General features: G+C 54.5%; 1 protein-coding gene across 6 annotated transcripts in view; it reads left to right on the top strand.

Annotated features, from left to right (window-relative positions):
• PTPRE (protein tyrosine phosphatase receptor type E) overlaps positions 1–27012 on the top strand; it is a 165079-nt gene that overhangs the window by 119087 nt on the left and 18980 nt on the right. For 2 of the 6 annotated variants that reach the window (XM_082423187.1, XM_082423184.1), the window contains 8 exons: positions 1172–1290; positions 8945–9035; positions 9290–9363; positions 11371–11507; positions 16700–16790; positions 21248–21324; positions 22008–22044; positions 23927–24024. In XM_082423187.1, the coding sequence (XP_082279313.1) occupies positions 1179–1290; positions 8945–9035; positions 9290–9363; positions 11371–11507; positions 16700–16790; positions 21248–21324; positions 22008–22044; positions 23927–24024 (717 nt within the window). In that variant the 5' untranslated portion in view covers positions 1172–1178. Of the gene's footprint in view, positions 1–1171; positions 1291–8944; positions 9036–9092; positions 9218–9289; positions 9364–9535; positions 9635–11370; positions 11508–11888; positions 12034–16699; positions 16791–21247; positions 21325–22007; positions 22045–23926; positions 24025–27012 lie in introns of those variants that run through there. The other 4 variants (XM_082423185.1, XM_082423186.1, XM_082423188.1 and 1 more) reach the window with 4 other exon arrangements.

Genomic DNA, 27012 nt, shown 5'->3' with positions numbered 1-27012 from the left:
ACCACCTGCAGGTCTCCTGGGCGAAAGAGCCTTTTTCTGTGTCGAGCCACATTGCAGTCTGGGTTTGCCCAGCACCTCTGCCCATCCACCCAATAAATACTTTCCCCCATCCCCGAGGTGCCCAAGGCTCTGTCAGAGATGAGCTGACCATGGCCCCTCCTCCAGGAGGGGGCTTCCCTCTGCTTCCCCCGAGAGCTCAGACCGGAGCAGAGTCCAGATGCAAGGCCATCAGCCCGGAGTCGGGAAGGTTAAACGAGATGATCCAGCAAAGAGGCCGGCAAAGTGCTTGGCTCAGAGGAGCAGTGACATGGCGCCAGCTCTTCATCCCCGAGTCACTGTTCACACCTCACGAGGCAGGGGACTGAGCTGAGCTTCACGACAGTTTATCAGGCTCCAGAGTGCGGGACAGGTGGACGGCCGGGGGCTGGAGATTTTCGGGGACCTTTTCCTGTAGCTCAGGTAGGAGGTACTCAAGGCCGGCACCCGGAATAAGGGCCGGGGTGTAGTTGTGGTTGTGGCCGAGGGACAGCAAAGGGGGACTCTGTGCAGGTGGCTGGACCCCCCTTCCAGCCCCCCAGCCCTGTGACCACAGGCTACGTGACCAAGGGCGCTGATGCGTCTCTGGGCTGCTGTGATGCAACACAGAAATATTCCACTGTGTCACAGCGAAATGTTCCTACACGTTCAACAAGTTACCGTCGTTGGCAATCCTCGAGTCAAGGTGACCGGGCCTCTTGGAGGGTCTGTGAAGCTGCCTCTCAGAATCCCAGACCTCGTGATGTATTAAGAGTTTATTCTCCCCTGGCACCTCCAAGTCCTTGGCCTCCTCTCTCCCTCCCGAAACAGACAAACAAACAAAAAAGGAAAATAACCTGAACAGCAGGAGCTTTTATAACCTGAGGGTAGTTATGGAGTAACTAACCTGGCTTGTTCTAAGGTGAGGCTACTTCCCAAGTGCAGGTAGAAATCGTGCCAGTACAAAGACGTCTCCCCCTACCGCAGACTGACAAAGCCACGCTCCCAAAAGGTCGCCACTGTCACCCCGATCCCCGGCCCACTGTTCTTCTTCCCTAGTCCTCTGTGTCTTCCCTGAGTTTCCCGCCTCGGTGGAGGCTGGCCATCCCCAGGTGGGTGGTGGACGAGTCCTCTGAGCCCGTCCTGCCTCTTCCAGGGTCGCCATGGAGCCCTTCTGCCCGCTCCTGCTGGCCGGTGTTAGCCTGCCCCTCGCCAAGGCTTTCAGGGGCAACGAGACCACCACCGCGCAGAGCAACTGGACCTCCACGACCGCAGGTAAGGGCCCCCCGCCTCTCCCTCCCTGCCCTCCCGCCCGCACTGCCCACTGCCCCTCCTCCTGATGACCTTGCGGGGTGATGGGCAGGTAAGTGGGAAGTGTGCTTCTGACATTGCACGCCTGTAGAGCAGGCTGGCTAGGAGAGCAGTTGCTCTGTATTTGACTGAAGCAAGGCTGAACACTCAGGAGGCAGCGGACATAACCTCCCACCCCTGCCCTGGGCCGAGAGTCGGCGTCAGCTTGGTGGGGCGGAGGGCAGGATGGCCCCCCGTAGTGCTGAACCCAACTCAAACCAGCCCTGAACAAACATGGATGAGTCAGTAGGGGATATTTAAACGCTGGTGTGATAGTTGATGACGTTCATTAAGAAATTAATATTTCGGGGCGAGATATTGGTATAGTAGTTAGGTTTATTTTAAGAAATGAGTCCGTACCTTTTAGAGACGCATACTTGAATATTGACAGCTGAAGCGACAAGATGTCTAGGAGTGACTTGGAAAAGAATGAGTAGCGGGGCAGGCCACAGACACACACAGTTGATCCGAGAATGTCAGGAGGTAGATACATGGGGGTTCGTTACTCTAGTCTCTCACTGTTTTTATACTTTGAAAGTTAAGAAGGAGAAAAGGAAAAAAGAATGCCTGATACATGAGACAATATGGGTGGATCTCAGAAACATGCAAGGTGGCCAGACAGGGAAGAGCACGTGTTGTATTTTCCATGTATGTGAAATGCCCGGGATAGGGAGACCCCTGGGGGCAGATCCCTGGGGCTGGGCGCAGGACGGGGAGTGACCACAGATGGGCAGGAGGGATCTTAGTGGGTGGATGGAGAAGTGGTGGTGATGGATTGTGGTGATGGCTGCACAGCTCTGTGAATTTACTGAAAGGCATTGAATTGTATGCTTAAAATGGGTGTGTTTTATAGCTTGGAAATGTTACCTCAATAAAACAATGTAAATGCAAAAATGCAAAGTTAAAAGAGGAGGAGGAGAGGGAGAGAAGAGATGCAAGAGCGAATGCCCCTGAGTCGCCCGCCTCTGTTCACATCTAGTTCTGCAGCTTAGTGGCTGAGTGACCTTGAGTAAGTCGCTGACCCTCTCTGTGCCTCAGTATCCCCGATTGTAGATGGCGGTGATAATAGTACCCACTTCTTAGCAGTGCTGTGAGGATTAAGAGAGATAACCACGCTGGGGTGTAGCGGACTCCTCAATGTTGGCCGTTTTTAACGGGAGACTGTGTCATAGGTCATCCGGCCAGACTCTTAACCGAGAGTTGGCTGTTCAGTATCTTTTGGTATCTCCTTCTTGGACATGTGCCTGATACAGAGGGAGGCCCAGCTGGGTGGGCTCCAGGTCCCCAAGGAGTTGATATGGATTTCCTGGGCACCCCCGTGCCTCCCTGGTAGACTTGTAGGCCTGTCTGTGTCTGCCAGCTCCATCCCACGGCAGAATCAGCAGGAGCCTGTGACCAGCAGGGGCTGGGCCTCTGCTCTGCGCCCAGGCCTGTTGCCGGTCCCCACCCCCATCCCCATCCCCTCCTTCCCCCAAGACTCCCAGGCATAAAACTCAAGGAATTCTCTGATAGGGTATCGCTTGGTGTATCGGTCAGGGTTCTTCAGAGAAACAGAATCCATAAGATATATAATTATATCTATATCTATTATGAGGAATTGGCTCACATGATTGCAGAGGCTGGGAAGTCCAAAATCTGCAGAGCCAGTGTGCCAGTCTTCGTCTGGAAACTGCCAGTCTTCAGTTTCCGTCTGAAGACTGTCAGGCTGCTGTAGAAACAGGAGTGATGCCCCACTTGGAAGGCAGTCAGGCAGGAAGAATTCCCTCTTACTCACGGGAGGCTCTGGCTTTTTGTTCTGTTCGGACCTTCAACTGATTGGATGTGGCCCAACCCACAGTGCAGAGGGCAATCTGCTTTTCTCAGAATACCCACTCAAGTGCTGGATCTCATCCAAATGGCCTTGCTATAGAAATACCCAGGTTATTCAGATATATTGACCAAATATCTGGGCACTTTGTGGCCAGTCAAGTTGACACATGAAGTTGAGCCTCACAACTAACTCATCACAAACCTGCAGGAAAACAAAAATTATCAACTTCCCTCCAGGAAAAAGTTGGCCAAGGTGATTAGAGTTGACACCATTCAGCCTGGGGTCAAGAGTTCAGTCCCCATCCAGCCAGAGGGCTTTACATGATTTCCTAACCCTGGACAAACATCCTACTAAAGCCCCTAAGAGCAGGGACAAGTGAGACTCCCTGCTGACCTAAGCCCCCAGCTAGGAGAGCCCTTCTAGGCTCCCGACCATCTTTTGCCCTGAGCAGCACCCTCTTCACATTGAAACCCCAGAGAAATTCAAAACCACAGAAGAGAAAGACCAGAAGCCCCAGCAAACAGAAACCGCACTCGTCATGCTGCCTCGTTTCAAGCCGGCCCTCTGGGAGCCAGGTCATTGGCGGAGCACTGCAGCCTGGGATGCTCAGGACAGGGCTTCCCTGGGATGGGCGGAGAGGAGCTGGCCTCTGCTGGCCCAGTGCCCAACACCTGCAGGAACATTTAACAAAACATCCAACCAGGCAGAGCATCCTTTGCCCAAAAAGTAGGGAAGAAACGCTGCAGCTGTGTGAATGCACCTGCAGATGGCGCTGTGGTCACCGTCAGGGTGACGGGCTCCCCACTCCTGGGTTCACTTAAAAATAAAATGCTTGGCTGATAATTGGCTGTGGCTGTCAGGTGTCCTTACAGGAAGCGGGACGGTTGTGTGACCTGGTGCCCACCAGAACGAATGTGAAAGTCACCTGCTGCAGCCTCTGCAGGCTTGGCAGTGGCTGCTGGTCACTTCCAAGAGGGAAATCATCTGGCTCAGGGCCCCTGTTACGTGAGCAGATGGGCTCCTGTGGCCTAGAATTCCGGAGGACACCTGACCGACCGTGTGGGGTGCCCTTTGAAACTTCATCTGTTCCCCAAAAGAAGGATGAAGCATCATTTGGGGTGATCACAGCGCTTTGCCAGTGTGTTCCAAAATAACCGGAAATCATTTCATTTGCTCACCGAACAAAATGTATTAAATAATCATCAGGAGACATTATTTTACACAAGTAGTTGAAGGTAAATATCTATAAATTGTATAGCAAAATGTTATCGTCCGGATTATATGAAGGATTCCTAAACATTAACAAGAAACAAAAAAAGACAGTAGGAAAATGGTAAAAAATTTGACCAGGCAAAATATGAATATCTAATTAAGTATGTTTGTGAATCATGAAAAGACGCCTAACCGTCTAGAAATTAGGGAAGTGCAAATTTAAATGGTATTATTTTACTTATCAGATTGACAGAAATTAAAAGAATTACTAATATCTGGGAGAAATAGGCTCCGTCGTACACTCTAGGTGAGTGTAGAAGGTGGAAACATTGGAGGTTGGCAATTTGCAGTTTCGATTACAGTTTAACGTGTGTGGGCAGAATACAAAGGGTCCACTTCCAGGAGCTCGCCTACAGAAACCCTTGTGAGATACACAAAGATGTCGACATGAGCTGCAGAATTGTAGGTAATGGCCAAAAAGTTGGAAACAACCTAAGTGTCCATCCAAATCTTGGTTTATCCAAAAAGTGGAAATTCAAGGGGCAGTTAAACAAAATGCAGAGGCTCCTGTGTGCTGACATTGAAACTCTCCAAGACAGACCACCCAACGAGAAAGGCAAGTCGCAGAGCTGCCAGATACCGTATTTCATCTGTTTTTTTTTTCCCCCCACATTTCACATCACTGTATCCTGAAGTGTGCCTTAATATCTGTTTTCCTTTCTTAGTGGTTCATAAAGTAATAGCACATCTTACGATCCGTGGAGTCTCAGATGTGATGAGAGAGTAGTTGGGACGCCAGTTATCAGAGAACCTGTAGGCTTATGAATGTAAACGTGTAGGGAAAATGTCAGGGCAGATACACCCCACGAGTTTAACAGCGTGTAGCTCTGGGAACAAGAAGGGATGGCTCTTGCCCGTGACTGTTTTGTGTTTGGTCTGAACATTTTGCAGCAGGCCTGGATCCCTGTGTTGCTCCTATAGACCAGAACCCAGCAAAACGCACAAGGTACAGGGTGGGAGCAGGCTTGTAAAGCGCCCTCTGCTGGTAAACAGCGGGTCCTGCAGGGACCTTCCCCACCACCACCCCAACCAGAACACAGCTGCTCTGCCACCTTCTTCCCCTCCCTCCTCTTCTCTTCCACACCTGCCCCAACGCTTCCCTCCCCCAGGGACCCCCAAGGCAGAGCAGGTCCGCATTGGAGGAACATCATCCAGTGCCCCCCTTACTACAAGAGGGGACCCCAGAAGGGGAGGTCCCTTCGTCAAGGCCTTACACAGAGCTCTTTAGGGCTGAGGAGGGAACCAAGGGGCCTCCCCACCCACTGCTGCCCACCCTCACCTCACAGGGCCGTCCAGCACAGCGGGCGATCCGCAAGAGTTTAAGTGTGCAGGTGCGTGACTGAGGTCAGAACTCACACGGCAGCCCCCGACTTTCAAATTCCAGGACCAGATCCACGTAAGCCGACACACACGTGTGCACACTTCTCAGGCGTGCAGGGGCATAAATTTGCACGAACATCCATACGCACCTGACTTGGAGCATTGGCTTCATAGAATTGGAGGAGATTTGGGGAGAAAGCTGCTCCGAGTGGACCACCACGGTACTCACCTCCAGGAGGGCCCCCCTCTGCTCCCCAACCCTGACCCTCAGCCCCACCCAGTCTGAGTCACATCAACGTGAAATGAAAACAGAAAGAGACTCGAATTTCCTCTTAGTCATCACCCTGACTTCCCTTCGGGAGCCCATTGGTGCCCGGGAACGCAGCCCAGCCTGCAGAGGGTTTTTCTGACCCACATTGGTTTTCAAAATTGTATTTGCGTTGAATTGCTTACCAATATTTAAAAATCAGATCATTTTTACGTAAAAATATAGATTTCTTCCTTCGGTAAATTGGAAGAACTGAGCACGTCACGTGCACCTCTCCTTGACCCCCGTGGGCTGGGGCTAAGACGCGGCCAGCCCCGCAGACAGGACATGGACACCCCGCCAGTTCCCTGAGCCCCATGGGGCCTGCTGGTCCTTGGCTGTTCCCGCCTGACCTCTGTCTTCCAGAACAGAGGCGGCTGCTGACAACTGACAGAGACCCTGTGCAGGGGAACACATTTGTCCCTGTGGCCCGTCGTTTCTGCCCGGGTGCACGGCCCCTTTCTGGGGGCCTTGGGTCATTCAGCCCCGCTCCTTGAGGGCGTGCCGTGGAATGGCCCACGTCTGTAACTGCAGCCTTGACTCCGGACAGCATGAGCGCGGAGGCTGGACCCTGGAGCCCCTGACGGCCCCAGGGGTGGGCTGTCTGTGATCCCGGTGCCCACCTGAAGCTCCCGGCAGGCCTGCACGCTCAGCTAGGCCCATCCCGCCCTCGGGCCTACGAGCTGGCCCGTCAGTCACTGCCAGGGTTAAGCTGAGCAAATGCAGAAGCGGGGAGTTCAACACAAGGGACGCCCCGGGAGAGCAGAAGGGCACCTGCCGGGCTCTGCGGCTGCATCCGGCCGGGCAGGGATGGAGCTGAGGGGCGGTTATGAAGCGGATGGGCCCTCTCTGGGGCCGGGCCCAGCCCTGCCCCTTGGTAGCCGGCGTCTCCCCCATCAGGCTGGGCTTGAACGGGCCCTCTCTGGGGCCGGGCCCAGCCCTGCCCCTTGGTAGCCGGCGTCTCCCCCATCAGGCTGGGCTTGAACGGGCCCTCTCTGGGGCCGGGCCCAGCCCTGCCCCTTGGTAGCCGGCGTCTCCCCCATCAGGCTGGGCTTGAGCTGCTCCGAGGCCCTGGCAGGGTTCGGGCGTGCTCCAAGGAGCTGCAGGCAGGGAGGCCACAGGCAGGTCAGCTCCCAGGGTCGGGGAGGAGCGTCTGGAGCGGGAGGGGCTCCCGGGGAGGGACTAAGCAGGGCACTCAGCCTGGCACCCCCGCCTCCCGGTGCAACCGCAGTGGTCTGTGGGCATCGCTAGCTCAGATGGGAGGGGCCTTGGGGCAGCCTGGAACGAGGGCGTCTCGTGGGCCGGCCAGGTTTACGGCGGCTGAGGTCACCCCCTCACCACTGTCCTCAGCGTGTAATACTTCTGCGTCTAGCATCGCTCAGGTCGGGAACAGTCCTTCGTTTATTAGGAGCATAAGCACGGACCACCCACAGCGTGCCGGCGTCGGCGCAGGGCCCAGGCGGGGAGCTCCCGGCCCAGGGGTGAGAGGCCCGTCACACCTTTGGGGTACGTGGGGAGGGGAGCAAGATGGGGGGCTGCGGGGCTATGGAGCCCCCGCTGGGCTCAGGGGCCCCGCTGGTGCTTCTGTGGCTCAAAGTGATGACAGTCCAGTCGTGCCTTCCAGGGGCTTCCACTGAAACAGGGGTGAAGGCGGGCCCCCCCGGGCCTGTTCACCCCAGGAGAATAGGGCCTGTGCTAAAGGCACACAGAGCCCCTCTGGGATCCACCGGCGGGGAGCTGAGTGGGCTTCGGGGACGAGGGGCCTTTGAGGTCCTCCTTGGCGAGCGAGGACACTTTGGTGAGGGGGGGGCAGCAGGGCGGTCTGAGGAGACAGGAATGGAGTCAGCGCACTGGGGGAGGGGTGGGGTCTGAGGGTGGCGGCCAGGCCACCAGAGCCCCCTGGCATTCGGGCTTGCGGGCCAGGCCCTGGGCAGCCACAGGGTGGCCACGTTGGGTCCAGGGATGTGGGCCCTTCTGGTCCAGGAAAGACAGATGAAAGGGGAGCGCGGGTGGTGCCTGGGCACCAGCTTTCCTCTGGGCGGGTGAGGTCGGGAGCTCACGGCTCTGGGAGGCCGGGTCACCACGCGACCACGGGCCACTGTCCTGGGACAGAGCAGCAGGGCATCTGCACTCCCACCCTCCTCCACCTCCCGTTAGGGGCAGGGACAGGTGCCCCGGGACCTGGGGAAACAGGTCACACGGGGGTCTGGGCCTTCACTACCCAGCAGCAGGGGACCTTGGACACGTCAGGTCATCAGACCCTCAGCTCAGGTTCTTCCTGGTGTCAACGCTGCTCATCTAAGTAGAGGGGCCTTTGTGGACCCAATGGACCAGGATGGTGGAGTGAGTTGCAAACTGTAAAGTAGGGTTCTGGTATCCAGGAAGAAGGGCAGATGAAGGAGGGAGTTTGCAAACCGTAAAGTGGGGTTCTGGTGTCCAGGAAGAAGGGCAGATGAAGGAGGGAGTTTGCAAACTGTAAAGTGGGGTTCCGGTGTCCAAGAAGAAGGGCAGATGAAGGAGGGAGTTTGCAAACTGTTAAGTGGGGTTCTGGTGTCCAGAAAGAAGGGTTGAGAGGGAGTGACTACTTTGCAAACTGTAAAGTGAGGTCTTGGTGTCCAGGAAGAAGGACTGTTGAGGAAGGGAGTTTGTAAACTGTAAAGGAGGGTTCTGGTGTCCCGGAAGACGGACCGCTGGGATGGGGGGGGGGACGAATTGGTGACCTGTAAAGCGGGGTCTGGCATCAGGGAAGAGGGGCTGGTGGGAGGGCCACTTTGCCAGCCGTGAGGTCTGGTGTTGGGAACCTTTCCGTGCCCAGCCCCCGCGTTCCCTCGTGCCTCGAGTCCCGACGGGGACCTGCTTCTGTCCCCCAGGCCCTCCGGCCCCCGGCGCGCCGCAGCCCCTGCTGGCCTGGCTGCTGCTGCCCGTGCTACTCTGCCTGTTCCTCGCCGCCTGCGTCTTCAGGTAGGAGCGTCGGGGCGCTGACTCGCCCAGACCTGCTGGGGAGGAAATGATGCGCGAGGCCGCGGCTGCAGATGAACCGGCGGGGCTGGCCCGGCGGCAGAGGGCAGAGCGGGGGCGGGGCCGAGGGGCCAGGGCAGTGGCCCAGCCATGAGCGGCAGGGACAGCTTCTCCCGGCTCACCTGGTGGGTATCCCCGGGGCTCGGGGCTCTCGGCAAGCTCCCTGTGCTGACACCTAACGCGTCTGTGTCTCTCAGGTTCAGGAGGCAGAGGAAGGCAGTGGTCAGCTCCAACGACAAGAAGATGCCAAACGGAATCCTAGAAGAGCAAGGTAGGGGGCCGGGCCGGGCCGGGCCTGGGGGGGGCCGTGCCTTCCTAACACCTTAACACTTAAATGATGAACTCCTCCGGCTTTGCGACGTTCATCTGGCTTTACCTGGTATCATGCCGTCCTTTATAACCGGAGTTTCCCCGTTTCAGAGCTTGTGTCATTTTCTCTCCGGTGTGAAACAGACGTTTGAGGCATTTCAGTTTGTGGCTTTGGGGGAGACACTGTTCATATCCTGTCGTTTTTCCAGGATTTCAACATATAACATTTATCAGTAAGTCTTAGATCATCCTAAGATGAGACAGGTGGGCTCATAATTTACAGTTCTCGAAAGGGCCCCCGTGGAATCCGCAGTTTTCCGATCAGCTACAAGAAGGGGGTTGATGTACCAACGTGCTTAGCAGGGAGGCTCAGAGTAGCTCAGCGGGAATTTCCTACCTTTCTTTGAGGTTCCAAATTCAGCTACTAACTTGTAAATTCTGCTTACAAAGGCACATTGGTTTTCTTCCCATGCGTTGAGATGTCCAAGAAAGGTATGTGAGGCAGAGGCTTTTAAAAATATTGTTCATACCAGTGACTACAACTTCCTCAGTCAGCTTGCTGCCTGATTGTCCTGTGGTTCGGGGGAGCAGAGGTGCCGTCAGACTTCAGATGAATTACAAAACCGACCCGGCACACGACAAAGAATATCAGCAGCAAAGGACCCCAGCCAGACCCGGGAGGACAGTTTTGCCGTGCTGGGGGACCCGTGACCCTGGTACCATGATGACACGTGGCCTCCAGGCACCACCTTCCTGCCCCCTTCTCCCTGCCCTGCATGTCCCAACAGCCCGGATGGGAGGAGGAGGCTGGGACTGGTTAGGCGGCTTGCTCATCCTAGAGTGTCTGTCTCAGGCAGAATGAGCCCTGGAGGGAGTTCTTGGCTGGCCTTCAGAACAGCTCTGCAGGTGGGGACAGGCCCTTCTGCAAGTGACAGCAAAGTAGTGTTGACCTTGTCGAGAACAGCAGCTTTCCCTAGGAAGAGAAGCACATGCCAGGATGTCGCTTGCTGTCTCACTCTGAATTTGTGAAAGCAGTTTGTCCGGGGGACACCCTTGAAGTCTGGCCCTTCTCCTTTTCAGTGCCGCCAGCCCCTCCCCCACCCCCCGAAAAAAAAAAAAAAAAACAGCAGTGGTTTCTCTTATTTCTCTTGGAGCTTATGGGGCTTGAGTAACCAGGACTAGTTGTTACGAAGAAGACAAGGCTGCGGGAAACTCGTACCGGAACTGATTCCCAGCCTGTTACCAATTTGCGCCCAGAAACCTATTGTTATTCTGCTGCATTTCAAACCTGGACAGTTGAGCTCGAGTGTGAAGCCACCTGAATCCCTTGTGGAAGGAGCAGGGCCTGGAGGGAAGGAGGGGTGGCTGGGTGGGTGAGTGGCTGGGTGGTGCCTGGAGGCCACGTGTCTGGGAAGAGGAGGCATCTCTGGGTGGTAAGAGCAGGGGACACCAGCCAGAGGGGCGTCCGTCTGTCACTATGAGTGATCAGGGTGTGTTAAAAGAGACAGACTGGGCTTCCCTGGTGGCGCAGTGGTTGAGAGTCTGCCTGCCAATGCAGGGGACACGGGTTCGAGCCCTGGTCTGGGAGGATCCCACATGCCGTGGAGCAACAAAGCCCGTGAGCCACAACTACTGAGCCTGTGCGTCTGGAGCCCGTGTTCTTCAACAAGAGAGGCCGCGACAGTGAGAGGCCCGCACACCGCGATGAAGAGCGGCCCCCGCTCGCCGCAACTAGAGAAAGCCCTCGCACAGAAACGAAGACCCAACACAGCCAAAAATAAATAAATAAATAAATAAATTAAAAAAAAAAAAAAAAAGAGACAGACCTTGCGTTCAGCTGCTCATGATCTGAGACGACCACCCCCCTCCAGCTGTGTCATTTCCCCAGGAACGGTGTCCGTCTGTCTGGTTAATGTCACCCATCTGGGAATATGGCCTAATAAGCCCTGTATTTCTGTTGATCCCACAGAGCAGCAAAGGGTGATGCTTCTTAGCAGGTCCCCCTCGGGGCCCAAGAAGTACTTTCCCATCCCCGTGGGGCACCTGGAGGAGGAGATCCGGGTCCGGTCGGCGGACGACTGCAAGAGGTTTCGGGAGGAGTTCAATGTGAGTGTGGGGCCCCTCTTTCTTGTCACGTGGAAGGGCGCTGGGACGTGGGATGTCGTGTTTCAGGATAAATTAACCCAAAGGCTCAGAATGCTTGCATCCATCGAGACACCGTCCCAAAAACGGGGTTCCAGGGAAACCTGGTTTCTGCCGTGATGACCCTCATTCCCATTTATAAGGTGAGATGGTCGAGGAAGAGGTTCAGAACCTCCTTCCAGCTCAGACACCCCGAATGCCGTGTTCTAAAATCAGGTGTGACGAAAACACTGTTATCTCGGTAATGTGCAAGACCAGGGCCTGAGTGGACCACAGGATAACAATTTCACGCTGAGAGCAAAGGACCCCCACACCATCCTGCACAACATCAACTAAACAGTCGAGGGGCTGCCTTGAGGGGACACTAGCTCTGCCTGGACAGCCCTTTGATTCTGCCCAAGTCAGTGTGTTCATCCTGCTACCGCTGTTTTGGATGAACTTAGTGACGGCAACAGCTGAGATGAATTTGACGAACTGGTCCAGCCCGATGGTAGCAAACCGATCCTACTAACTATCAACAAAAATGCAAATGTACATTAATGACACCTCCCCTTGTGTTGCTGATTTTTTAATTTAATGTCCCATGAATTGTGTATCTGCTAGATAGATAGACGGATAGATGATAGATAGATAGATAGATAGATAGATAGATAGATAGATAGATAGATAGACGGATAGATGATAGATAGATAGACAGATAGATGATAGATAGATAGATAGATAGATAGATAGATAGATAGATAGATAGATAGATGACAGATAGTTACAGGTGCTTGGATGCACAGGCAGACAGACAGGCACACCGGGATGTGTTGTCTCGGATTTGGCTGTCCAGTGTTTATCCCGGATCGTGTTTTGAGTTTTCTTGTATGCATCTTCCTCGTATCGTATATAGCCGTGCGCTGGTGTTGAGCTTGAAAGAGGACGGGTTTCCAGCAGGGGGGGCCACCTGGTCCTGGCCCCTGCCTGTGGCACCGCAGCCCCGCCCGGCCCATCAGTTCATCTCCTGGAAGCCACAGCTTCCATCATCTGTGAAGGGGCGGGGGTGGGAGGATGCCTTAATGACCTCACAGGTCAAATATGAGGCTCTGACTTCGTAAACAGCAAAGAGTTGTACCATTGTGACATCTAAAGACAGCATGACTCCTGCTGCAGACAAGTGACTTTTCATCCAGAAGCAACCCAGGAGGGCACGGCAGGGTGATGGCACATTTAGACCCGTGCTTTTGTTTATTTTTTAACACAAGCCTCACCTGCCTTTATCTTGCTTCCTTTTAATTGTTTCCAAATGTATCCCCTTTTTTGAGAAATTAGGTCATAGCGAAAGACAGCTCCAAGCAGTATTGTTTTGCAGTCTCTCAGCCTGACAAGAGAAGTTAATTCTCCATTTTCAAAATGACTATCCAAGTTGGCAGCTACAGGACCATTTCCCCCACGTCCATTCTTGTCCTATTTCCTCTTGTACTTGTATCTCTCCACGTGGAGGCTGGTAACCGGCCTTGCCGGGGGAGGGCTGAGTCAGAACTCGCTGGCTGTGCTACCACCTCAAAAGCGAGGGCCCGGGAAGAGGGTCGGGCAGGTAAGGCACTTGTCCCAGGTGCAAAATTGAAGGGGGCACCAAAACACTCTGTCATCTGGATAAATTCTATTTTCATGCAGCTTTTAAAAATAATCGAAATTAATGCAAGCAATCCATGATGCACAAAACAGCACAACTGTAAATAAAGACAGGGTCACTCTGGTGTTTCCTCTTGCCCCAGGCTCCGACGTGGCTTATCACCACACTGTTGCTGATCCTGACGTTATTTAAAAGTTTGATATTTTGGTTATCATGGATTTTTTTTTTTTTTTTGCGTTTAGATTTTTTTAGATGTTGAATTTGAATGTGATTTTTCTTGATTCCTGGGTTTTGGGGTACTCCTTTCAGTTTTGCAACCAAAGCAAGTGCCTTGCTCTGCTCTCCCCACCCCCGCCACTGAGCAGCCTTCCCAGCTGCCCTCCTGCCCACGGCCTCCACTCAGGGAAGGGCCGGGAGAGAGGGTCGAGGGGTCGAGTCCAGCAGCATGGAGCCTGGTCCTGGCTCCAGGGGACCCAGGGCAGCTGCACGTCCCCCTCTGGACCCCAGTTTGCTCCTCTCTCAAGTGAAGGGCAGGCTCTACTGATAGCATCGCAGCTGCCATGACCAGCCCGCTCTTGGCTCCACCGGTGGCCACGCTTGAGATGGGCCCTGGACGCTCTCCCTCCTCTTTTCTCACCCTCTGTCCTGAGCTCCTCTCCCAGAAACTGTGCAGGGAGACGGATGAGCCTCAAAGTAGTCGATCCAAATGAGTTGGGACTTGTGTGTGTGGCCAGTGGAAGCTGCCGTGAACTTGGTGAAGTAAAAGAGGGCCTGGCACTGGGATCCATTCAGTGGGATGATCAAGGCGTGGGTGCTGGAGATGGGCGGCCTGGGCGCCTGCCCCAGATTTGCTTCTCACCAGCCTGGAGGGCTCGGGCCACATCCTTCACCTCTGCCTCAGTGTCTTCGTCTATGAAATGAGGGCCCTCCCAGCCCCCATGGGAGTGTCTTAACACGTGAAAGAGGTAAGGTGTGCGCCCAGCTCAGCCCGGCGTCTGCACGAGGGGAGTCTGAGCTGCCGTCCTTCTCAGGACGACTTCTCCACCCGCAATGGTAGAACGCTGACCTAGCAAAGTCTGTTCCAGGCCCCCGGTTAAGTCCCTGCAGGTGAGGAAAAGCCCCCCTCCAGACAGCTTCTTCCACGAGCCTCTGTCCCAGCAGGTTATTTTAAGCCCAGTGCCTAAAAATGTCACCTCAAGCAAACAAACCAACAAACCCTCTTTAGCCAATTTACGTAACCGGACAATCAATCACAAGGTAGTTATTAGCCAATTGCTCCCTGCACAGCTCACTCGGGGCGCTGCAGGGGTTCCCCAGCTATGGCAGACCGCACCCGCCCCAGAGCTCTCTTATTAGCCCTGTGCCTTTGGAGCAGCTCAGACATGACTGACGGCAGGAGAAAGTGCTGGCCTGCTCTGTGTGGGCGGTCATTCTGTGTGCTTGGACATGGGGTGTCAGTTCGGGGCGCAGAGCGCTTCGCCTCCACTGTGAACTTCTGTGCTGCCCGCCCACAGTGAGGATCATCTCCCCATCTCCGTGTTCCGCTCTCCGGTCGCTGCCGGGGCCACACGGCTGGGGGTGGCAGAGCCGGGGCCATCCTTACCACTCAGACCCCTCCAGCCACTCCTCCACCTTCCTCACCTTCAGAGGAAGAGGGAGGCTTCTTGGTTTTGTTTTGTTTTTTTAATTTATTAATTTTAATAGAGTATTTTTTAGAGCAGATTTAGGTTTACAGAAAAAATGGTGCAGAAAGTACCAAGTTCCCATATACCCCATCTTTCCCTGCACCGTTTCCCCAGCGATTAACATCTTGTCTGAGTGTGTTGCGCCTGTCACAGCTGATGAGCCAGCATTGACTCGTTATTCCAAACTGAAGTCGGGGTTAGGGGTCCAGCGCTGCACATTCTGTGGGTCTCGACAAACGCACGACATCGTGCATCCCCCGCGATGGTCTCAGGCCTCATTTTTGTCTTCAGTGCTGGGGTCAGAAAAGCTTTGGGGTGAAAAAGAGAAGGCTCTAGAATGTTGCTACAAATTTCACGTTGAGGTTTGATCAAGAAACTCAGTGTTAAGACAGCTCGATGAAGAGCCAAGAGCTCCGGGCGGAGGGGGTGCTAGTCTGGCGGAGGACTGCCCACCAGCCTTGCCCAGGTGCCCGCCGGGCTGGCCTCCACACTGGCCCTGGAGAGCCTCTGCCTGTGGCCACTGGGTGTGGTGGGGAAAGAGGACATGGGCTGGCCGGGACTGGGTCTGTGATGGAGAAACCTCCGACCCGGGAGAAGGGGGCTCTGGGCCCCCGGAGGCTGCAGACCCGACTCGGGGCCTTGGCTTTTATCCCAGGCTGTGCCTCGGTCTCCTGGGCACTTACAGCCGGACGCAGGGAAGCCCTTGCTTGTCCCTCCACTTAAGGAAGCGAGTGCCCTTCTCGTGGTCCAGGTGCCAGCTCCAGGTGCCCTCCCACGGCCTGCTGTGTGCTAGCCAGGTGACTCTGGACAATTCTGCAGCCACCCTGGGGTTCTCTTTCCTCATCTGCAAAACGGGAGTGATCCTAGTGTCACCTCATAATAGGTAAGCTGTGAAGGCAGGTGACCCAGCTCCTCCCTCAGTGCCTGGCACATTGTAAACACTCAATGGATATTAACACCAGTGACCCCTGGTTCATCTGACGGTCAGGCTGAATGTTGAAGGATGTGATTTGGGGGTTCAGAAGGCTCTTTCCCACTGTGCACTTCGAGGAGCCCCCCTGAGCATGGAGCTCCCCAGCAACGAGCAAACAGGAAGACAGTTGGAGCTGACAAGAGCCGAGGGCCTCTGAGTAGTGGAAAGAACTAGAAGTCAGGACGCTGGGCTGACACCCGCTGTGCCACACGTCAGCTCTAGGGGCCTAGCTGAGCCCCTATACTCATTTTCCTCCTCTAAGACAAAGGGAGGGTTAGGGCGGTGCGTGCAGGTCCCCTGGGGAAGTGGGTAGCTGCTGTGCGGGCCTGGGGTGACCTGAGGTCTGCGTTTTCAAGGAGCCCCCAGCTGCGCCTGTCCCACTGGTCCTCAGAGCACACCAAGCCCTCAGCAGGTGAGGGCTCGAGGGTGGTCCTTCGCCATCACTCGCCTCGTCCTTCAGCCCAGCATCTGGGTCCTTGCTCCCGGGTCAGAGCTCTGCTGTGGCCAGTTCCTACGTACTTGTGCAGGACCTGCTCTGGACCAATATCGTGAGTCCTGGGGGTTTGATGGCCATGCACGGGCCAGCCCCTGCCTTAACGCACTTCGGGGTCCAGCTGTGGGTCATCATGTTATCTGCACCTCCGCTGGCCCCACTAGACGGCGGGCCCAAGGGGAGGCAGGCCTGTGTCTCCATCACATCTCTGCCCGGTGCCGGCCCAGCACCTGAGGCAGAGACTTCCACAGGCAGGAGCAGAGCGATGGGCCCAGCACTGGAGGTGCTCAGAGACCAGATTTCTTGATTCCTGCGCTCAGTAGGGAGGTGACGGAAACACGGTGTTGGATTCCTCACGTTTAGTGCTGACCCTGCGTTTTCTTCTAGTCACTGCCGTCTGGACACATACAAGGAACTTTTGAACTGGCCAATAAAGAAGAAAACAGAGAAAAAAACAGATACCCCAACATCCTTCCCAGTAAGATTTTACTTTTTTTGTGTGATGGGTGGCATTTTGACTAAACTCAGCCTTGCCTTGCAGCTACTGGAGACCTTGCCTGTGCAGGCAGCAGATGCTCTGGGGCTTGGAGATCAGGGCCTGGGTCGACGCAGCAGCTCAGCCTTCGCAACGGGGAGTCTAGGTGTCTGTCTCCCACCCAGGACTTGGGGAGCCTGTGTCGCTCTGGGTCTGGCTGCCAAGCCTGTGTTCACTGTTGAGACCTGCGCTGCCTGGTCTATTTGCCCAAGAGGGGTGTCCCCTGCAGCGGCTGGCAGGGCTCCTCTTATGGACCCAAATTGTGCCTGGGTCTCGGGCAGCTGGTGGCCCTGGGCATCTCCCGTTTTGGACGCAGTGCTCTTGCCACCAGCGACAAGGCTCCTGTACCAAGGACAGAAGTGACAGAATAAGAGAGCTGTCTGACATTGGCAGCTTTGTGGGAAGGCTTAGAAGTAACTGGATCTTTACCATCACAGCTAAAGGTGGCCATGGGCGGGGGAGGGTGGCCTCCAGGGGGTGGGGGACCAGGGACCAGACACATTTGTCCAGGGGCGTTGCTGGATGGGCTGCGCCTTGGCCTCGGTGCCAAGACAGACCCCCAGAGTTCCAAGCTGCCTTTGTAGAAGCTGGCCCGGGAGGTTTGCGACATCCTTCCTCCATCCTGGACCCTCCTGTTGGCTTTGCCATCGGGCTAACAGAAGGGCAGCCTCAAAAAACTCCAGGGAGTTCACGTTTGAACCCCAAACCAAGGCCTACCCTGTTCCAGGGAACCTCCCTTCTCGGGCGGTGCTTCCGTGGGATGGAGCAAGCTGGCCTGTGCTGGCCCTCAGCATGTCGGCTCTTGGTTGCATTTTTAGGGTTGGAATTGAGTCCATCTTCTCTGTAGGTAGGAGAAGCTGTGGCCCGCCTCATCTCTGTGGTCTCTGGATTATCAGCACTTGATAGAAACAATTCTTTCCCATTTTGCATGCATAGGATTTATTTGTGGTTTTGTTTGTTTGTTTATTTGTTTGGGTTTTTTTTTTTTTGTGGGGTTTTTTCTGCAGAGCCCACCATGAGCCTGGGGCAACTAAAACCAGAGAAATTAACTAAGTAGTCTTCCATCCAACACATATTTGCAGAGGCAGCCAAGGGAGCACCAGGGAGACGGGTCAGGAGGCCACTGTGGTCACACAGCCGAGCTGAGAGGGTGGCTTGGGCCAGGGTCCGGTTCTGGACACACTGCAATGATCATGTTGAGAGGACTTGCTGTTAGATTGGGTGAGGCTTATCGGAGGCAACTTTCGCGGCTTGAATAGCTCAAGGGAAAGGAAAACCATGAAGGAGGTTGGGGATCTTTGGAATGTTTTTTGTCGAATAAAAATCAGGATATTTGGAAGTTAGCATCTAGTATTAGTTGAATTAACTAGCTTAATTAATTACTTCATGCATTGACTGCAGAACGTACGTGTGGAGGACCCACTCAGCGCCAAGCCCTTTCCTAGGTTCCTGGCCTGCATTCCTCTCCTTATCACTCACTGAACACTGTATCTTTTAAAACTAATGATTACATTGTTAATTAAGAGTAGTTTTGGTGGGAGCTCAACCGGGCGGAATTAGCGGCCAGGTGTAGGAATTACCTGCACCCACCACTGCTCCCAGATGTGATGGCCGGGGGAGTGGGCACCGCCTCCCCGGAGGATCACCAGCGGGGACCAGCAGGACCGGCACAGCATCTCTAAGCCGTGTCCTCCAGCTCGTACTATGGAAGGGAGTTGGCCTTTCCTGCATGTATGAAAATGTGGGTCCTGCCTCAGCCCCTCCTGGCCCAGGAGTGCCACGTCAGAGGTAATTGAGGGTGCTGGCCATCCCCACAGGCCCGCGGGACCTCTGCCAGGATGTGTGAGTGTTTCATGTTGGTGGGAGGATGCGTTTACGGAACAGTGGCCTGGAGATACTCGGGGTGGGCCCTGGAGATGGCCAGCTGGGTGGCATCTGGCGTTTGGCAGCAGCCAGACACAGGAGAAGCGTATCTGATTAAACTGAGCAGTTGGCCAGAGATGCCCTGGGGCAGCTGGATCATGGGGATATCGTGCAGGCGGTCCCAAGGCTGGGAGACCCTGCTCTTACTCAGGGTGGGGTCAGGGTCAAGGGGCGGGGGCCCAAGGCCCTCAGTCCGGTACACCTTCCCTGCCCCTCCCCCTCTTCCCCAAGCAGAGATTGGCTGTAAATGTATCAGATTTACGAGATGCCCCTGGGGCAGGAGCCCGGTCCTGGATGTGGCTCTAGGGAGCTCTGAGGACAGAGGTCAAGATGCCGGGTGTGTTGACAGGCTGAATGTTCCAGGGGCTCCACGGCCGGTAGCAAGAGAGCGTCCTCTTTTCTGGAAAAAAGCGCAATTTTAGGAAATAGTGTTTTGAAAGAGAAGTGTGACTTTTTAGAGTAAAAAGACAGGAAGCTCTTAGAACTGCAAGATGCTAAATGTGACCAGAACGCTATTTTTAACCCCCTGCTTCCTATAGCTGCCTTCAAAAGGGTAAATTGGTCCAAATTATGTTCAACTAGCTTTATACGTGTTCAGCCAGAGCTATTTCTGCCTCAGGGCCATCAGCCCCCGAGCAGGAGGGTCTCATGGCCGAGCCTCTGTGGGCTGCGAGTTTGAGGTTGGACACCCTGACCGCCCTGTGTGGGCCGTGGTGACCCTGAGAGCCGCACCGGCCTGTGCTCGCTGGCGGCAGTGGTGCGGCGTCCACACAGCAGGTGTCTGAGGCCACCCGCTCGCAGTCAACCCAGCTTCCTTCCATGTAAGTGGGAGACGTACAACCTGTGACTAGGAGGGGACAAAGCAGGGACCAGGACGCGGAACTATTCAATAATTAATGCAGTAAATACATATGAAGTACCCACCATGCGCTGTGCCCAGCGCAGCATAATAAACGCGGATGCAGCTTGATCCCCGGGCCCCGGGCCGAGTCTGGGCATCCTTCATATTTCTACTCCTGGGAGCGGCCGGCCGCTTACCCACCAGCGGGGAGACCCAGGGCCGGGGCCACACCACCTGTAGGGACTCATGAAACCATCTAATTTCTTTTCGAATCAGAAGAAAATATATACCTAATCCAGCCTGGTTCACACTCATCTTTTTTTTTTTTTTTTTTAATAAATTTATTTATTTATTTTATTTATTTTTGGCTGCGTTGGGTGTTTGTTGCTGCGCACAGACTTTCTCTAGTTATGGTGAGCAGGGGCTACTCTTGGTTGTGGTGTGTGGGCTTCTCATTGTGGTGGCTTCTCTTGTTGCAGAGCACGGGCTCTAGGCGCGCGGGCTTCAGTAGCTGCGGCTTGCGGGCTCTAGAGCACAGGCTCAGTAGTTGTGGCTCACGGGCTTAGTTGCTCCGCGACATGTGGGATCTTCCTGGACCAGGGATCAAACCCACGTCCCCTGCATTGGCAGGCGGATTCTTAACCACTGCGCCACCAGGGAAGTCCCTCACACTCATCTTTATACCAACTACTAATACAGTTGTAAAGTAAAATGTATAATTTTTTTTTTTTTGGAGAAAGGGGCCCCTGAAGGCAGAAGTGACCTGGACCCACGTAGGTCACATAGGGCCCCGGTTGAAAACTCCTCCACGTGTGTGTACACACAAATACATACCACAAGCATACACATACACACCACAAACACACATATACACCACACTCACATAAATACAACACACACTACACACACTGTATACAAGACACACCACTATACACCCCACAAGTACATACCACACACACACACACACACACACACACACACACACACCACACACACACACTCACACTCACACACAGCCCTCCTTGGTCGGCCCTCCCACGCTGGAAAACCGCTTGTAGCACAGGCCGGAATCTTCCAGGCGGTGGCCCATCCTGCCCAGTCGGTCCGTGTGAGTCTGGCTGACCTTCCTGCTCTGGGGCAGAGCTGAGTGTGAGGACTGGGGTCTGGAGTCCCAAACCCCGGAGCCTCGTGTCCATGTGTCCAGAGGCAGAGCTGTGCTCCCCCTGGAAAGCCTGGGAGAGTGGACCCCGGAAGTGGTCCTGAGGGCACCCGCACTGGTCAGTACTGGGGCCCGATTTGGGGTTCGGAGAATATTGCCATCACACTGTAGGGGCCCCACACGTTCTGCTGTGTCTACGTGATGGCTCAGCGGACCGACTCCTGGACCCTGAAATTCGTACCTGTCATCATCCCACAGGTTGTATCGAGCTCCTGTTTGGGGCCTGGCTTGTCCTCAGTGCTGAGGTACAACAGGTGCATCCCCGACCTCAGGACACTGAGGATCTCGTGGGAATGTTTAAGGAGAATGTCCCTTCTGTCCCGTGATCGCTGTGGTTATGTCCTTTGTAGTGTTTAATACTGTGCATGTGATTCCCTTGTCCTAATGTCATGGTTTTTGTGTTGGCTTTTTTTGCAGATGACCATTCCAGGGTGATTTTAAGCCAAGTAGACGGAACCCCATGTTCAGACTACATCAATGCTTCATACATAGATGTAAGTATGCCCAGCCCCCCACCCCGCATGACACTCACGTCTGGACCATTGTGGGTTGAGTGTAAATCATGACCATTGGGCACGTTCTTCTCTGGGGCCACAGATGTAAATTGTCACAACTTTCCTGAGCACAGTGGCCACAGTGGTCACAGCACAGAGAGCATGAAACTGCTGGGCCTTTTGAATTAGCACCTGTGTCGGGAATTCGTTCTTAAGATGCAGATAAGCCCAAAGGATGTCCATTACAGAATTATTTGTATCACTGACCAAACAGAACAGAGGGGACCAGTTAAATAAATTGTGGTAAAATCATACACAATGGATTATTAAGAATCCATTTTAGTTGAACCTTAAAAGATCATTTACTAGAAATTTAAAATTATTATAAAAATTCAATACATACATATTAACCAATTAAAATATATATATATGTGTGTGTGTGTGTGTGTCTGTGTTTCTGCTTGTGTGTGTGTGTGTCTGAGAAGGTATTCACAGAAGAAATACTGGAGAGGGATATACAAAAATAGCATGTTATTTCTGGAATTCCTGGCGAGTTTCCTTCATACTTTTCTGTGTTTTCCAAATTCTCCATGATGGATACGTGTTACTTTCCTAACAACAACAACAAAATCCTTCCATAACGATAATTTTGAAAAATTATAAATCTGATTTTATTTTTCTAGGGTTATAAAGAGAAGAATAAATTCATAGCAGCTCAAGGTAAGCTTTTTGTTAAGTTACTTTCTGAACGTGATTTTGGTAAAATGACATGGAAGGCGATTGCTTCTTTATCCGGTACCAGCCATCCCGAGGGTTTACATCGGCTTTTTGTACATGTGTGCTGCTACATCTACATGGCTGATCAGAGACCGTCTAGCCTTTCCCTAAGCACAGAGTTCAAAGCTGTCATGAATCTCACACAGCCTTGCCACTCACTGCGTCTGCTTCACTGGCCAGGAGTGTCCCATCCCCTGGGAGCTGGTCAGAAATGCAGCAGCTCAGGCCCCACCCCCAACCTGCTGCTGTCCCTGAATTTGCATTTTGGCCAGCGTTCCCAGAGTTTGAGAAGCATTATACTGTGAGGTGAGGCAACTCCTCCTAGGAACAGGGCTTCAAAGGAGCAGGAGGGTTGGAACCTCTGAGAGCATATGCCCCCCGTCTGTGGTCAGGGCAGACAGACATGGAGCGTTTGGGGGCGTCTGTCACACAACAGGCATGTTAGATGTGCAGCCGCACGATGTGTATGTGCAGACAGACAGACAGACACACGATCTGTTTCCACACCTGCATGGTTTAAACCCAGACGCCCAGTGGTCTGGGTTGCCATTTCAGCCTGTCGATACTTGCGTTAGAAAACCTTGAATTTCTCTCGGCTGGCTGAGCTCTACGTGGCTTCCAAGTTGTCGGGTTTGGGGAGCAGCGGGGAAGGGAGTGAGTAGCTTTCCAGTTCAAGGCCATAACCACGAGGACGCTTTAGCTGTGAAAACAGCCCTTAACCCTCGCACGTAACCCTCTTTGTGATTTTGATTACTTTCAATCCAGCATCTCGTCCATCTGCCGAGCCAGTGCGGTTGGGTGTCACTGGAGCTAAAATAGGTTTCCTGGACGTCCTCACTCCTCAGCAAGAGTCTTTAGAGCCGTGGGTCCCAAAATGCAGTGTAGATCAAAATCTTAAATGCACATTCCCTGAAAAACAGGGAGATACACATACGCCCACAGTCCGTCAGGAATAGGCCCAGCTTTAAATGTCAGAAAACCTGACAAACACTAGCTGACACCAATAGAAGTGTCTTTTTCGTTCTTATAAGCAGACATCCGGGGGAAGCAGCCCCGTGGGTTGGGGCGGCAGCTCAGGGCAGAGGGGCCTCTTTTATACCCCTCCACCCTCCATAGTGTCATCCTCAGGGTCACAAAATGACTTCTGCACCTCGAGGCCCCGTGTCCCTAATCAGGCAGGAAAGAGGGCAATGGGCAGAGGACTTTCTTCCAGGGACACTTTATCTTTTGTTCAGATCCCCTCCCCAGGGACTTCAGCCCACATCTCACTGGACAGCATTACTGGCTGTCAGGGCAGCCAGAAAACGAGATGTTTTCAGAGGAAGGGGGGTTAGACATGGTGCGCGGGTCAGTCAGCCTGCAGTGTCTCTCTCTCTCTCTCACACACACACACACACACACACACACACACACACACACACACACACACACTCTGCTTCAGCAGTTCTGGATGGAGGGTCATATTCTGAGGCTTTGACAAGCACCCCAGTGGCCACAAACCACTTTGACAGGCAGCTTGAAACCCAGCTCCCATTTGAATAGCCTTTACTGCCCATGAAGATAATCACCCAACTGGGTCTTACTTGGCTCCTGAGGATTTCCCAGCCCCAGCGGGATATCGGGGGGGAGTGGTAGGACAGAAGGGGGGGCTGCCATCTACTCGGGTTCTGGGACCCTGTAGGGTGTGAAATGCACCAGCAGGCCCGTCACCCCCTTCCTCAGGGCAGGTGGGGAGCAGCCGTCCGGGGGCCTGAAGGCCAGGGCAACAGGCCCGGGGCTCGCAGCGACCTCTCTGTCTGACTTCGGGACCATCCTCTACCCACAGGCCCTAAACAGGAGACAGTGAATGACTTCTGGAGAATGATCTGGGAACAGAAGTCTGCAACCATCGTCATGTTGACGAACCTGAAAGAAAGAAAAGAGGTAAGCCCAGCCTCTGAGTCACCAGCACTTTCTTCTCAGCTGCTTGGCTGGGGGTTTGCTTGCCACTTCCTTTTCCTTTCTCTCCCCCCCGCCCCCCGCTTGTCACTGCAGAAGAGAAAAAACACCCGGTGGCTCGCAGCATTTTTATTTTGAAATAAATTCTCTGTGTTCCAAGGATCTCACTGTCCTAGACTGTGATATAAAAATGATGCAGAATTTTCTTCTTTCAGCTGAGGGTCACCTCTGGTAGGCTACTCCATGGTGGGAGCAATGGATTTTAATATAGAGATTTTTAGTATATTGGACGTATAATGTGTTGAGCCTCAGACCATAAAAAAAATGATTTCCCGCTTATAATTCAGACCAGAGAAATGCATTTGAAAAAACAAGGCGTATTGAAGTAATACCGATTTGTCGTGTCAGTGTGTTTAATTAGCTGCTTCTAATTATGCTAATTATGTAATGCATGTACATTATAAGAACTTGAAGTCTCTAGGCTAAGCTGGTTCATTTCCTATGGGGACATTTCCTACGGGGACAGGTACACGTTGGCCTCTGTCTCCTGGACACGGCTGCCCCAGGTGGGGTGCATGCAGTGAGCCGCCCGGCAGACCCCTCATGCAATTTCTATTCCACTGACGGGGGCTGGCGCCAAACGGAGAGCATGTAAATGTAGATTATGTCAGGAGGTGACAGAAAATATAGAGGAGAGTAACGGGGACAGTGGTGGCCCGGGAGGGACGGGCCACCCGGAAGGCAAGGCCAGGCTGAAGGTGCAGAGACGCCGGGGCATTCTCATGCCTGGGAGTCACTCACTTTTTAGCCAAAGGGACACAGAACCCTGTAGGATAAACCGGAACACAGCGTGATTGTGGCTCTGGAGGTGTGGAGGAGAGGAGGGGTGGCCCCCCTTGTGTCCTGGGCCAGGACCGGGGCAGGAGGGCTCGTTTAGGGGGTGATGGTGTCGCTGGGTCTCAAAGACTGGGCTGGTGGGGGGAGGGACTGCATGAGATGCAGCTGGAGAGAGGCACTGGGGCGGGGAGGTGTGTTTGCGAGGCCGGGAGCGATCTGCTGGACCAGATCCAGGATGCCCACGCGGGGGACAGAGTGGCTACAAACGCATCAGGGAACCAGGGCTGAACGTCGGGCTGAGACGGGTGGGCAGTGGAGGCCCTCGGTGGGTTTCTCAGCAGTAAGCTGGGGCCTGTGCTTTAGGAAGTGAGCTCTCGCTCGCTCTCCAGAAGGAAGGAATTGGGAGCTGGAGGGACGGACGCTAGTGGCAGGGAGACTCTTCTTCTCGCAGATTCCAGCGTGAGGGCCAGCACAGGGGTGGGCGCGAGCAGACCAAGAGGAAGACCCAGCCTGGCGGGAGACGTGTGTCCTGCTGGCCTCTTCCCAGGGTCTGCGCGTCCTGGCACTCGGCCAGGCACGGGCCCAGAGGCCCTGATTCCCCCGACCCCGCGCCCTGCGCTCCATCGTCACGCACTGGCCTGGGGCTGGCTGGCCTGTCCCCAGCGAAGCCCAGGCAGCGTGGCTGGGGCCGGGGCTGGAGGGCGGGGCTGCCCGTTGAGATGGAAGTGACAGGCCGTGGGGACCTCAGCTGGGGCCCGGATGGGGAGGCCAGGCGGCAGGCGGGGCAGCCTGAGCGGCCGCCACCATCACTAATTTGTTCCGCCCAAAAAAGCACCGGAAAAGGCTCCACCCACACTTTCCGGTCGGGGAGAGGAGAGGGGTTTTCTTTTGTTTTCCAGGGAGCTGGGACAGGGCTGGGGAGGGCCGGCCTTCTCTGTGTGAATCCTGCCCTGGCCTTCCTCTCTCACCGGAAAGGGGAGGAAGCAGGGGGTTCCCGGGCAGGGACACGGCCCCGGGGGCAGGGCGGCTGCGCGGGAGGTGTCCCCACGCTCTGGGCAGGTGCTGCGGCAGGATCTGGCCCTAGAAGAGGAGGCTGACCTGGAGCCCCGTGTCCCATGGGACCAGCTGTCCCCTGGGACCAGGCTTCTGGGGGCTTGTTTATAAACATGAGACACAAGGAGACCAGTGCAGAAGCGGCGGGACTCAGAAGACGCCCCCAGCTCCCCCATCAGTGATCCTGTTGCTATGTTACTTGACATTTTCCCTCCATCTTTCTCTGCAGAAAGATCCTACTGCATTTTTCTGTCTCTGTGACTCAGAGCTGGCCTGCTTCTGTGTCTTGATTTTCACCGTTTCAGATGAAATCATTTCTCAATAGAGTTCCCTGTTTCTTAATCGCTTACACTTCTGTTGTGGTCTCCCTGGCTTCAACATCCTGACTTGATGTTGCGAAATGTAGCTGCTCTGGCATCTCATGGTCTGATGGGAGGGAGGGGACGGCGCCCGCCACGTAGACGGGAGCCATGTAGACGGGAGGCCGAGGGCGTGGAAACAGTGCACACTGAGCCCCCTGGGGGCCTGAGAAACAGCCCTCGGGAGGCCAAGACTGTCCCGAACCAGGACCTTCAGGGCTTGGTTTCTCCTCGGGGTCCCTTGCGAGTCACCCGGGCCCGGGCCGTGGAGGGGAAGTTGTCTAGTGGGTGTCATCACACAAGCTCTGGGCGCTGGTGAATACCAGCTGACTCTTGTTTTATAAGATTATTAATCCCTTGTGACTCGACAGCTGTGCCCTGTGGGCAGTTTCCAGGGTAAACGGCTTGCTGACCCCAGGGCCTCTCCCTTGGCTGTGGAGCAGATGTCTCCCCCTTAGGTGGGCCTCATGCCTTCAGGTCCTCCTTGTAGGAGGACAACCTGGGATCAGGGGCCGGAGGCCCCATCCCCACCCTCTCGTGTGGCCCTCTGGTAGTTCTGGGGGAGGGAAGGCAAAGGAAGGGCCTCTCTGTGACCAGGTGCCCGCTCTGCAGATTCCCACATTGGCCTCCTTCTGGCTGGAGAAAAATTAGGAACGTTCAGCTGACCACAGGCTCATGACTCTCCCACAGAGGATGGGCGGGATGCAAATTTAGTTTGTCCTGA

The sequence above is a fragment of the Balaenoptera physalus genome (genome assembly GCF_965194825.1).
Source record: "Balaenoptera physalus genome assembly, chromosome: 14".
NCBI lineage: Eukaryota > Metazoa > Chordata > Mammalia > Artiodactyla > Balaenopteridae > Balaenoptera > Balaenoptera physalus.
Note: the sequence above shows the minus strand (reverse complement) of the source record. Positions and strands in the feature narration are given on the sequence as shown.